This window comes from Ranitomeya variabilis, chromosome 5 (assembly GCF_051348905.1).
Source record: "Ranitomeya variabilis isolate aRanVar5 chromosome 5, aRanVar5.hap1, whole genome shotgun sequence".
Lineage (NCBI taxonomy): Eukaryota > Metazoa > Chordata > Amphibia > Anura > Dendrobatidae > Ranitomeya > Ranitomeya variabilis.
Window position 1 is genome coordinate 669,069,027 of NC_135236.1, and position 12,600 is coordinate 669,081,626.

Consider the following 12,600-nt stretch of genomic DNA (forward strand, 5'->3'; position numbering starts at 1 on the left):
TCAGCCCACAAGAGCTTCCAGGCTGCAGAGAGTCACATAACTGCAAACTGGACAAAACATACAAAAATAGACCAAGGACTGAATAGTCCAACTTAGCTGATCAGCAGACTGGGAGCAGGTACATGCAACAGAAAGACTCTGGTTACATTGATGGCCGGCACTAGAATGACTGAGCAGCAAGGCTAAATAGGATACTCCCATATCCTGATGGAAACAGGTGAACAGAGAAAATAAAGCACACAAGTCCAGTACCACCAGTGACCACCGGGGGAGCCCAAAAACCAAATTCACAACAGTACCCCCCCCTCAAGGAGGGGGCACCGAACCCTCACAAGAACCACCAGGGCGATCAGGATGAGCCCTATGAAAGGCACGGACCAAATCAGAGGCATGAACATCAGAGGCTGTCACCCAAGAATTATCCTCCTGACCGTAGCCCTTCCACTTGACCAGATATTGAAGTTTCCGTCTGGAAACACGGGAGTCCAAGATCTTCTCCACAACGTACTCCAATTCACCCTCAACCAACACCGGAGCAGGAGGCTCAACGGAAGGCACAACTGGTACCTCATACCTGCGCAATAATGACCGATGGAAGACATTATGGATAGAAAAAGATGCTGGGAGGTCCAACCGAAAGGACACAGGGTTAAGAATCTCCAAAATCTTATACGGGCCGATGAACCGAGGCTTAAACTTAGGAGAAGAAACCCTCATAGGGACAAAACGAGAAGACAACCACACCAAGTCCCCAACACGAAGACGAGGACCAACACGACGACGGCGGTTAGCAAAATGCTGAGTCTTCTCCTGGGACAACTTCAAATTGTCCACCACCTGTCCCCAAATCCGATGCAACCTATCCACCATAGTATCCACTCCAGGACAATCCGAAGATTCCACCTGACCGGAAGAAAAACGAGGATGAAACCCCGAATTGCAAAAGAAAGGAGAAACCAAAGTGGCAGAACTAGCCCGATTATTGAGGGCAAACTCTGCCAACGGCAAAAAGGCAACCCAGTCATCCTGATCCGCAGACACAAAACACCTCAAATAAGTCTCCAAGGTCTGATTAGTTCGCTCAGTCTGGCCATTAGTCTGAGGATGGAACGCAGACGAAAAAGACAAATCAATGCCCATCCTAGCACAGAACGCCCGCCAAAATCTAGACACGAACTGGGTCCCCCTGTCAGAAACGATATTCTCCGGAATACCATGCAAGCGAACCACATTTTGAAAAAACAGAGGAACCAACTCAGATGAGGAAGGCAACTTAGGCAAGGGTACCAAATGAACCATCTTTGAAAAACGGTCACACACCACCCAGATGACAGACATTTTCTGAGAAACAGGGAGATCAGAAACAAAATCCATAGAGATGTGAGTCCAAGGCCTCTTCGGAATAGGCAAGGATAACAACAATCCGCTAGCCCGAGAACAACAAGGCTTGGCCCGAGCACAAACATCACAAGACTGCACAAAAACTCGTACATCTCGAGACAGGGAAGGCCACCAGAAGGACCTAGCCACCAAATCCCTGGTACCAAAGATTCCAGGATGACCTGCCAACGCAGAAGAATGAACCTCCGAGATGACTCTACTGGTCCAATCGTCAGGAACAAACAGTCTACCAGGCGGGCAACGATCAGGTCTATCCGCCTGAAACTCCTGCAAAGCCCGTCGCAGGTCTGGGGAAACAGCAGATAATATCACCCCATCCTTAAGGATACCTGTAGGTTCAGAATCACCAGGGGAATCAGGCTCAAAACTCCTAGAAAGGGCATCTGCCTTCACATTTTTAGAACCTGGTAGGTATGAGACCACAAAATTAAACCGAGAGAAAAACAACGACCAGCGCGCCTGTCTAGGATTCAGGCGCCTGGCAGACTCAAGATAAATCAAATTCTTGTGATCGGTCAATACCACCACCTGATGTCTAGCCCCCTCAAGCCAATGACGCCACTCCTCAAAAGCCCACTTCATAGCCAAAAGCTCCCGATTACCAATATCATAATTTCGCTCGGCGGGCGAAAATTTTCGAGAAAAGAACGCACAAGGTCTCATCACGGAGCAGTCGGGACTTTTCTGCGACAAAACCGCCCCAGCTCCGATCTTGGAAGCGTCAACCTCAACCTGAAAAGGAAGAGTAACATCAGGCTGCCGCAACACAGGGGCGGAAGAAAAGCGGCGCTTAAGCTCCCGAAAGGCCTCCACAGCAGCAGGGGACCAATCAGCAACATCAGCACCCTTTTTAGTCAAATCAGTCAAAGGTTTAGCAACATCAGAAAAACCAGTTATAAATCGACGATAAAAATTAGCAAAGCCCAAGAATTTCTGAAGGCTCTTAAGAGAAGAAGGTTGCGTCCAATCACAAATAGCCCGAACCTTGACAGGATCCATCTCAATGGAAGAGGGGGAAAAAATGTACCCCAAAAAAGAAATCTTTTGAACCCCAAAAATACACTTAGAACCCTTCACACACAAGGAATTAGCCCGCAAAACCTGAAAAACCCTCCTGACCTGTTGGACATGAGAGTCCCAGTCATCTGAAAAAAATCAAAATATCATCCAGATACACAGTCATAAATTTATCCAAATATTCACGGAAAATGTTATGCATAAAGGACTGAAAGACTGAAGGGGCATTTGAAAGACCAAAAGGCATTACTAAATACTCAAAATGGCCCTCGGGCGTATTAAATGCGGTTTTCCACTCATCCCCCTTCTTAATTCGCACCAAATTATACGCCCCACGGAGATCAATCTTAGAGAACCACTTAGCCCCCTTTATTCGAGCAAACAAATCAGTCAGCAGTGGCAGAGGATACTGATATTTGACTGTAATTTTATTCAAGAGTCGATAATCAATACACGGCCTCAAAGAGCCATCTTTTTTAGATACAAAGAAAAAAACAGCTCCTAAGGGAGATGAAGAAGGACGAATATGTCCCTTTTCCAGGGACTCCTTAATATATTCTCGCATAGCAGCATGTTCAGGTACAGATAGATTAAATAAACGACCCTTTGGAAATTTACTGCCCGGAATCAGATCTATGGTACAATCGCAATCTCTGTGAGGAGGTAGAGAACCAAGCTTAGGCTCCTCAAAAACATCACGATAATCAGATAAAAATTCCGGGATCTCAGAGGGAATAGATGACGAAATGGAAACCAAAGGTACGTCCCCATGGGCCCCCTGACATCCCCAGCTTAACACAGACATTGCTTTCCAGTCAAGAACTGGGTTATGAGATGTAATGAGATTGTAACCATGGCAATCCGAGCACCAAAACATCATGTAGATTGTACAACACAAGGAAGCGAATCATCTCCTGATGGTCTGGATTCATACGCATAGTCACTTGTGTCCAGTATTGTGGTTTATTACTAGCCAATGGCGTAGAGTCAATACCCTTCAGAGGTATAGGGACTTCCAGAGGCTCTAGATTAAACCCACAGCGCCTGGCAAAGGACCAATCCATAAGACTCAAAGCGGAGCCAGAGTCGACATAGGCGTCCGCGGTAATTGACGATAATGAACAAATCAAGGTCACAGATAGAATAAACTTAGACTGTAAAGTGCCAATTGAAATAGACTTATCAACCTTTTTTGTACGTTTAGAGCATGCTGATATAACATGAGTTGAATCACCACAATAGAAGCACAACCCATTTTTTCGCCTAAAATTCTGCCGTTCGCTTCTGGACAGAATTCTATCACATTGCATATTCTCTGGCGCCTTCTCAGAAGACACCGCCAAATGGTGCACAGGTTTGCGCTCCCGCAAACGCCGATCAATCTGAATAGCCATTGTCATGGACTCATTCAGACCTGTAGGCGCAGGGAACCCCACCATAACATCTTTAATGGCATCAGAGAGACCCTCTCTGAAATTCGCCGCCAGGGCGCACTCATTCCACTGAGTAAGCACAGACCATTTACGAAATTTTTGGCAGTATATTTCAGCTTCATCTTGCCCTTGAGATAGGGCCATCAAGGCTTTCTCAGCCTGAATCTCTAAATTAGGTTCCTCATAAAGCAACCCCAAAGCCAGAAAAAACGCATCCACATTGAGCAACGCAGGATCCCCTGGTGCCAATGCAAATGCCCAATCTTGAGGGTCACCCCGCAGCAAGGAAATTACAATCCTAACCTGCTGTGCGGGATCTCCAGCGGAGTGAGGTCTCAGAGAAAGAAATAATTTACAATTATATTTGAAATTCAGAAAACGAGATCTATCCCCGTAGAAAAACTCTGGTATAGGAATTCTAGGTTCAGATATAGGAGCATGAATAACAAAATCCTGTAAATTTTGAACTTTCGTAGCAAGATTATTCAAACCTGCAGCCAAACTCTGAGGATCCATTTTAAGCAGGTGAGATCAGAGCCATTCAAGGATTAGAAGGAGAGAGAGACAAAGGCTGCAATTAGAGCAAAAATGCAACTGAGTCAACTATAGAGCAAGCTCAGAGGGAAAAAAAAAAAAAAATCTGCAGACTTCTTTTTCTCTCCTTTCTTCTGCCAACAGTTTTAACACTTGGCCGGCCATACTGTCATGGTTCCCAATGGCAGGGGAACATCAGGAGCATAGGGAAAAACGGACAAGCTCTCGGGTGATGGAAACTAGAGCTGACCGCGATGCTAAACCTATTCACACAACTAATAGTAGCCAGGGGACGTGCCTGCGTTTTCTCTAGACGTCTCGCGCCAGCCGGAGATCTAACTACCCCTGGTAGAAGAAACACAGACCTGGCTTGCCTCCAGAGAAATACCCCAAAAGGAGATAGCAGCCCCCCACATATAATGACGGTGAGTTCAGATGAAAAGACACACGTAGTATGAAAGCAGATTTAGCACAGCGAAGCCCACTTAATCTAGATAGCAGAAAAATACAAAAGGGGACTTCACGGTCAGCTACAAAACCCTATAAAATACCATCCTGAAATTACTTTAAACTCATGTGCCAACTCATGACACCGGAGTGGTAATTTCAGCCCACAAGAGCTTCCAGGCTGCAGAGAGTCACATAACTGCAAACTGGACAAAACATACAAAAATAGACCAAGGACTGAATAGTCCAACTTAGCTGATCAGCAGACTGGGAGCAGGTACATGCAACAGAAAGACTCTGGTTACATTGATGGCCGGCACTAGAATGACTGAGCAGCAAGGCTAAATAGGATACTCCCATATCCTGATGGAAACAGGTGAACAGAGAAAATAAAGCACACAAGTCCAGTACCACCAGTGACCACCGGGGGAGCCCAAAAACCAAATTCACAACACCTTAGGGTTGGAATTAGGGCTAGGGTTGGAAATAGGGTTAAGATTAGGCTTGTGGTTAGGGTTAAGGATAGGATTAGGGTTGTGTTGGGGTTACAGTTGTGGGTAGGGTTGGGATTAGGGTTAGGATTAGGGTTGGATTTAGGGTTACGGGTGTGTTGGGGTTAGGGTTGTGGTTAGGGGTGTGTTGGGGTTAGGGTTGTGATTAGGGTTATGGCTACAGTTATGATTAGGGTTAGGTGTGTGTTGGGGTTAGTGTTGAAGTTAGAATTGAGGGGTTTCCACTGTTTAGGCACATCAGGGGTCTCCAAACGCAACATGGCGCCACCATTGATTCCAGCCAATCTTGCGTTCAAAAAGTCAAATGGTGCGCCCTCCCTTCCAAGCCCCGACGTGCGCCCAAACAGTGGTTTACCCCCACATATGGGATACCAGCGTACTCAGGACAAACTGGGCAACAACTATTGGGGTCCAATTTCTCTTCTTGCAAAAATAAAAAATTACTTGCTAAAACATAATTTTGAGGAAAGAACAATTATTTTTTATTTTCACGGCTCTACGTTATAAACTTATGTGAAACACTTGGGGGTTGAAAGTGCTCACCACACATCTAGATAAGATCCTTTTGGGGTCTAGTTTCCAAAATGGGGTCACTTGTGGCGGGTTTCTACTGTTTAGGCACATCAGGGGCTCTGCAAACGTAACATGATTCCCGCAGACCATTCCATCAAAGTCTGCATTCCAAATCGTCACTACTTCCCTTCCGAGCCCCGCCATGTGCCCAAACAGTGGTTTACCCCCACATATGAGGTATCAGCGTACTCAGGAGAAACTGGACAACAACTTTTGGGGTCCAATTTCTCCTGTTACCCTTGGGAAAATAAAAAATTGTGGGTTAAAAAATCATTTTTGAGGAAAGAAAAATAATTTTTTATTTTCATGGCTCTGCGTTATAAACTTCTGTGAAGCACTTGAGGGTTCAAAGTGCTCACCACACATCTAGATTAGTTCCTTGGGAGGTCTAGTTTCCAAAATGGGGTCACTTGTGTGGGAGCTCCAATGTTTTGGCACACAGGGGCTCTCCAAACGCGACATGGTGTCCGCTAATGATTGAAGCTAATTTTCCATTCAAAAAGCCAAATGGCGTGCCTTCCCTTCCGAGCCCTGCCGTGTGCCCAAACAGTGGTTTACCCCCACATATGGGGTATCATCGTACTCAGGACAAACTGCACAACAACATTTGGGGTCCAATTTCTCCTATTATCCTTGGGAAAATAAAAAACTCCGGGCTAAAAATCATTTTTGAGGAAAGAAAAATATTTTTTTATTTTCATGGCTCTGCGTTATAAACTTCTGTGAAGCACCTGGGGGTTTTAAGTGCTCACTATACATCTAGATTAGTTCCTTGGGGGGTCTAGTTTCCAAAATGGGGTCACTTGTAGGGGAGCTCCAATGTTTAGGAACACAGGGGCTCTCCGAACGCAACATGGTGTCCACTAACGATTGGAGCTAATTTTCCATTCAAAAAGTCAAATGGCGCGCCTTCCCTTCCAAGCCTTGCCGTGCACCCAAACAGTGGTTTACCCCCACATATGAGGTATCGGCGTACTCAGGAGAAATTGCCCAACAAATTTTAGGATCCATTTTATCCTGTTGCCCATGTGAAAATGAAAAAATTGAGGCTAAAAGAAATTTTGTGTGAAAAAAAAGTACTTTTTCATTTTTACGGATCAATTTGTGAAGCACCTGAGGGTTTAAAGTGCTCACTATGCATCTAGATAAGTTCCTTGGGGGGTCTAGTTTCCAAAATGGGGTCACTTGTGGGGGAGCTCCAATGTTTAGGCACACAGGGGCTCTCCAAACCTGACATGGTGTCCGCTAACGATGGAGATAATTTTTCATTCAAAAAGTCAAATGGCGCTCCTTCCCTTCCGAGCCTTACCATGTGCCCAAACAGTAGTTTACCCCCACATATGAGGTATTGGCGTACTCAGGAGAAATTGCCCAACAAATGTTGCCCATGTGAAAATGAAAAAATTGAGGCTAAAAGAAAATTTGTGTGAAAAAAAAGTACTTTTTCATTTTTATGGATTAATTTGTGAAGCACCTGGGGGTTTAAAGTGCTCACTATGCTTCTAGATAAGTTCCTTGGGGGGTCTAGTTTCCAAAATGGGGTCACTTGTGGGGGAGCTCCAATGTTTAGGCACACGGGGGCTCTCCAAACGCGACATGGTGTCCGCTAAAGATTGGAGCCAATTTTTCATTCAAAAAGTCAAATGGCGCTCCTTCCCTTCCGAGCCCTGCCGTGCGCCCAAACAGTGGTTTACCCCCACATATGAGGTATCAGCGTACTCAGGACAAATTGGACAACAACATTCGTGGTCCAGTTTCTCCTTTTACCCTTGGGAAAATAAAAAAATTGTTGCGAAAAGATCATTTTTGTGACAAAAAAGTTAAATGTTAATTTTTCCCCTCCTTGTTGCTTCTGCTGCTGTGAAACACCTGAAGGGTTAATAAACTTCTTGAATGTGGTTTTGAGCACCTTGAGGGGTGCAGTTTTTAGAATGGTGTCACTTTTGGGTATTTTCAGCCATATAGAACCCTCAAACTGACTTCAAATGTGAGGTGGTCCCTAAAAAAATGGTTTTGTAAATTTTGTTGTAAAAATGAGAAATCACTGGTCAAATTTTAACCCTTATAACTTCCTAGCAAAAAAAAAATTTGTTTCCAAAATTGTGCTGATGTAAAGTAGACATGTGGAAAATGTTATTTATTAACTATTTTGTGTCACATAACTCTCTGGTTTAACAGAATAAAAATTAAAAATGTGAAAATTGCCAAATTTTCGCCAAATTTCCATTTTTTTCACAAATAAACTCAGAAATTATCGACCTAAATTTACCACTAACATGAAGCCCAATATGTCACGAAAAAACAATCTCAGAACCGCTAGGATCCGTTGAAGCGTTCCTGAGTTATTACCTCATAAAGGGACACTGGTCAGAATTGCAAAAAATGGCAAGGTCATTAAGGCCAAAATAGGCTGGGTCATGAAGGGGTTAAATAGCGGGAAAAATGCTAAAAATCCGTAAAATTAATGAACATGCTGCGTTTTTTACCGCAATGCTTTTTTTTCGCGGAAAAAGCGCATCATGTGCACAAAAATTGCGGAATGCATTCTAAATGATGGGATGCATAATGTATGCATTTTTACAGCGAAAAAACGTGAGAAATCCGCATAATGTGCACACAGCCTAAGAGGATATGTCATGGACTTCGATACCCCACCCTGGACATGTCCCTATCCCCAGACTAAGAGGAGCCTGATATATCATGGACCTCTATACCCCACCCTGGACATGCACCTATCCTTTAAAAGGAGCCTGATATATCTTGGACCTCTATATGCCTCCCTTTCCCACCCCCTTTTTCCCCATTTTTACCATTTGCTTTGTCAATGCTAACATGTACTTAGTCCTGCCAATAAAGCTCATTTGAATTGAATTGAATAAAAGGCACCAACACCACAGGACAGACAATGGCTCCTGCCTAACAGGTTTTATGGCCCCCACACCACATGTTCTATTTCTTTGAAAACCTTTAGTGCTATCCGGTGTTTGTGGATCAAACTGTGAGTTCAGTCATTCATATTACACGTATTATCGATATTGTCCATGTCGGCTTTCAATACATTCACTCCTTATATGTGACCACAATGTAGACATGAAGTTTACAGCAGATATAAGATGTGATTTTCACGTGTCCATTAACAGGTTAATAGTAAGTGACCTTCTGCTCCTCAGCCCTCCCCTGTGTACACAATATAAAGCCCACCCTTTTGAGCGGGAGAATTGTAGTTTCATTTCTCTTTTCCTCTGTCAGCCATGGCTTCTGCTGATCTGAGAGAAGAGCTGGACTGCTCCATCTGTCTGAGCACTTATACAGATCCTGTAATGCTGAGATGTGGACACAACTTCTGCCGGGTCTGTATTGATCGTGTGCTGGATACACAGGAAGGGTCTGGAGTTTATTCCTGTCCTGACTGCAGAGAAGAGTTTCAGCAGCGGCCGACACTGATGAGGGACTTTGCTCTTTGTAAGATTGTGAAGAATTTCCAGCAAACTGACCAACATCAGGAGGAGATCACCGGGATCTGCTGCACTTACTGTGTGGACTCTCCGGTACCTGCTGTTAGATCCTGTCTACACTGTGAGGCTTCTCTGTGTGATAAACACCTGAGAGCTCACAGCAAGTCAGCAGAACACATCTTATCTGATCCCAGCACTTCTCTGGAGAAAAGGAAATGTTCTGTCCATAAGAAGATCCTGGAATATTACTGCAAAGAGGACGCTGCTTGTATCTGTGTGTCCTGCAGTTTGATTGGGAAACATAATGGACATAATATGGAGTCACTGGATGAGGCCTCAGGGAAGAAAAAGAAAAAATTGAGAAATGTTCTCCAGAAACTGATCACAAAGAGAGAGAAGACTGAGGAAAGAGTCCGGAGTCTGGAGGAGCGCAGGATAAAAGCTCAAGAAAAAGCAGCTGGAGAAGCCGAGAGAGTCACTGCCCTGTGTACAGACATCAGGAGACGGGTGGACGACCTGGAGAAGAAGGTCCTGAGTGAGATCTCCAGGCAGGAAAAGGAAGAGTCACTGTCACTGTCTGCTCTGATCCATCAGCTGGAAATAAAGAAGGACGAGCTGTCCAGGAAGATGAGACACATTGAGGAGCTGTGTAACATGACGGATCCACTGACTGTCTTAGGCTACTTTCACACTAGCGTCGGGAACAACCCGTCGCTGCGCGTCGGGCCGACGTTCCCGACGCTAGTGTGGTCTCCGCCGCACAACGGGGGCAGCGGATGCATATTTTCCACGCATCCGCTGCCCCATTGTGATGTGCGGGGAAGTGCGGGGAGGTGGGGGCGGAGTTCCGACTGCGCATGCGCGGTCGGAAAAAGCGGACCGTCGGGAGCAAAAAACGTTACATGTAGCGTTTTTTTTTCCCGACGGACCGCTACCATACGCCCAAACGCCGCCAAACGCATTCACCGTTTGGAAATGCGTCGCAAATGCGTCGCAAATGCGTCGCTAATGATACTCTATGGCGAAAAATCGTATCCAGCAAAAACTTTTGCTGGATGCGGCGTTTCGCAAAAACGACGCATTTGCGACGTATTGCAGTTAACGCTAGTGTGAAACTAGCCTTACAGGAACCAGACACCGGTGACTTGTGTGATCCTGAGGAGGAGGGAGGTGATGAGGACACAGGGGGACATGATAAACAGCCCCATGATGGAGATGACCTGGATGTGGCTGTGATCTCACACACATTACACACATTATGTGACGTAATATCAGGTATAAGGAGCGGGATCTATGTGGAGGATCCTGCAGACATATTACTGGATGTAACCACAGCTGGTAATTATCTCCTTATATCAGATGACCTGAAAACTGCGACCGGGACACGAAAAAAGCAGAAACGTCCAGAAACAGCGGAGAGATTCCAATGTAAGCAGGTGATGAGCAGGAGAGGATTTACCTCAGGACGACATTACTGGGATGTGGAGGGCGGTAGATCAGGGTGGTGGATGGTGGGGATGTGTTATCCCAGTATAGACAGGAGGGGAGATCAGTCAGTGATTGGAAATAATAACAAGTCCTGGTGTTTGAGGCTATATGATAATAATGAGTATTCAGTGATACATGACAGAAAACTTATGCGGTTACCTGACAAGATCTCCAGTAGAGTCAGGATACATCTGGATTATGAGGCCGGGCAGTTGTCCTTTTATGAGCTGTGTGACCCCATCAGACACTTACACACCTTCACTGCCTCCTTCTCCGAGCCCCTTCATGCAGCGCTATTTGTATATAACAATTCTTTGACAATAAAGAAAACATAAGTGCCAGTGACAGGTGATGATATCTATAGACGGGGTATGTAATTACCGAGACCTTTGGCCACAAGTTTATTAAACCCCTTCCTGACTTGGCCAATTTCCATTTTTTTTCTCCCCTTCTTCCAATAACCATAAAGTTTTATTTTTTTTCTGCCCACATAGATGTATGGGGGCTTGTTTTTTTGAGGGACGAGTTGCACTTTTGAATTACACCATTCATTTTACCATATAGTGTAATGAAAAATGGAACAAAATTCCAAGTGTGGTGAAATTGTGAAAAAAACTGCAATTCTGGCATTGTTTTTTGGGAATTGCTTTTACGCTGTACATTTTATGGTAACAAATGACCTGCAGTACGATTCTCCTCATCAGTAGGATTACAGTGATACCAAACTTGTGTAGTTTTTTATTATTTTAATAGTGAAAAAAATCATAAATATTTTAAAAAAATTCTGATTGTGTCGCCATTTTCTGAGACCCATTAGGTTTGAATTTTTAGGTTGATGGAGCTGTGTGAGGGCTAATTATTTTTTGCAGGGCAGCACAGTGTTTATATTGATACCATTTTCAGATAGATATGACATTTTGATTTCTCCTTATTATTAGTGTTATTATTTTTTATTATTATAGCACCATTTGTTCCATGGCACTTTACATGGGGACGGACTAAACTGCATATTGGGATGATGGGATGATGGGCTGCAATACTAGACTCGACCACTAGATGGCAGCACATTTTACAAATGCAGCCCAGGAAATGACTTCTTGTAATATAGCAAGAAGGGAATTCAATGGAAATACTTCAATGAATCAGAACATCCACAGGGCTGGATTAAAGTTTAATAATAGAACCAGGGAAATAAGATTGTAACTATATGGGATTATGTGTAGAATATCGGGTTACACACGCCTGGTGATATATCTCATCAACATCTCATAGGAATATGGGTATATCTATTGATCTGTATGGGGATTATGGGTGAAATATCACACATACACATGCCCAGGAACATATTTTATCATTATTTTAAGAACATATATATTTATCCCAAATAGTCATGCCCAGTACCACATTTGATGAATTTCCCATAATAATATAAATAGAATTATTCACCTCCATGGTAATTCAATGTGAAATATTATATTTACAGAGGCCAAATAATTTTGCAGCTTTGTTTGAAAAAATATCTTTAAAAACTTGTGGGCACCTAAGCTCCATAATAAATGAATGCCTATATGTACATTTATATTACAGCGTCAAATAAGCTAAGTAATTTCCTTTTACAGCTTGGTAATTCTGCATTCAATAGCGCTGTAATAAGTCAGTATAGGCTGTTTATTGTCTCTATATGACGGCTTTTCATTAATGTAGCGATAACAGTTTGAACTATTAATTTGAAAATATCTG

The 12,600-nt window shown here is 43.9% G+C and overlaps 1 protein-coding gene across 1 annotated transcript; it reads left to right on the forward strand.

Annotated features, from left to right (window-relative positions):
* Positions 1-9,134: 9,134 nt before the first annotated feature.
* LOC143774032 (E3 ubiquitin/ISG15 ligase TRIM25-like) lies at positions 9,135-11,813 on the forward strand. The gene is made up of 2 exons (XM_077261323.1): positions 9,135-10,051; positions 10,492-11,813. Exons 1-2 carry the CDS (start codon positions 9,169-9,171, stop codon positions 11,193-11,195), a joined length of 1,587 nt encoding a protein of 528 aa, XP_077117438.1. The 5' UTR covers positions 9,135-9,168; the 3' UTR covers positions 11,196-11,813.
* Positions 11,814-12,600: the final 787 nt, after the last annotated feature.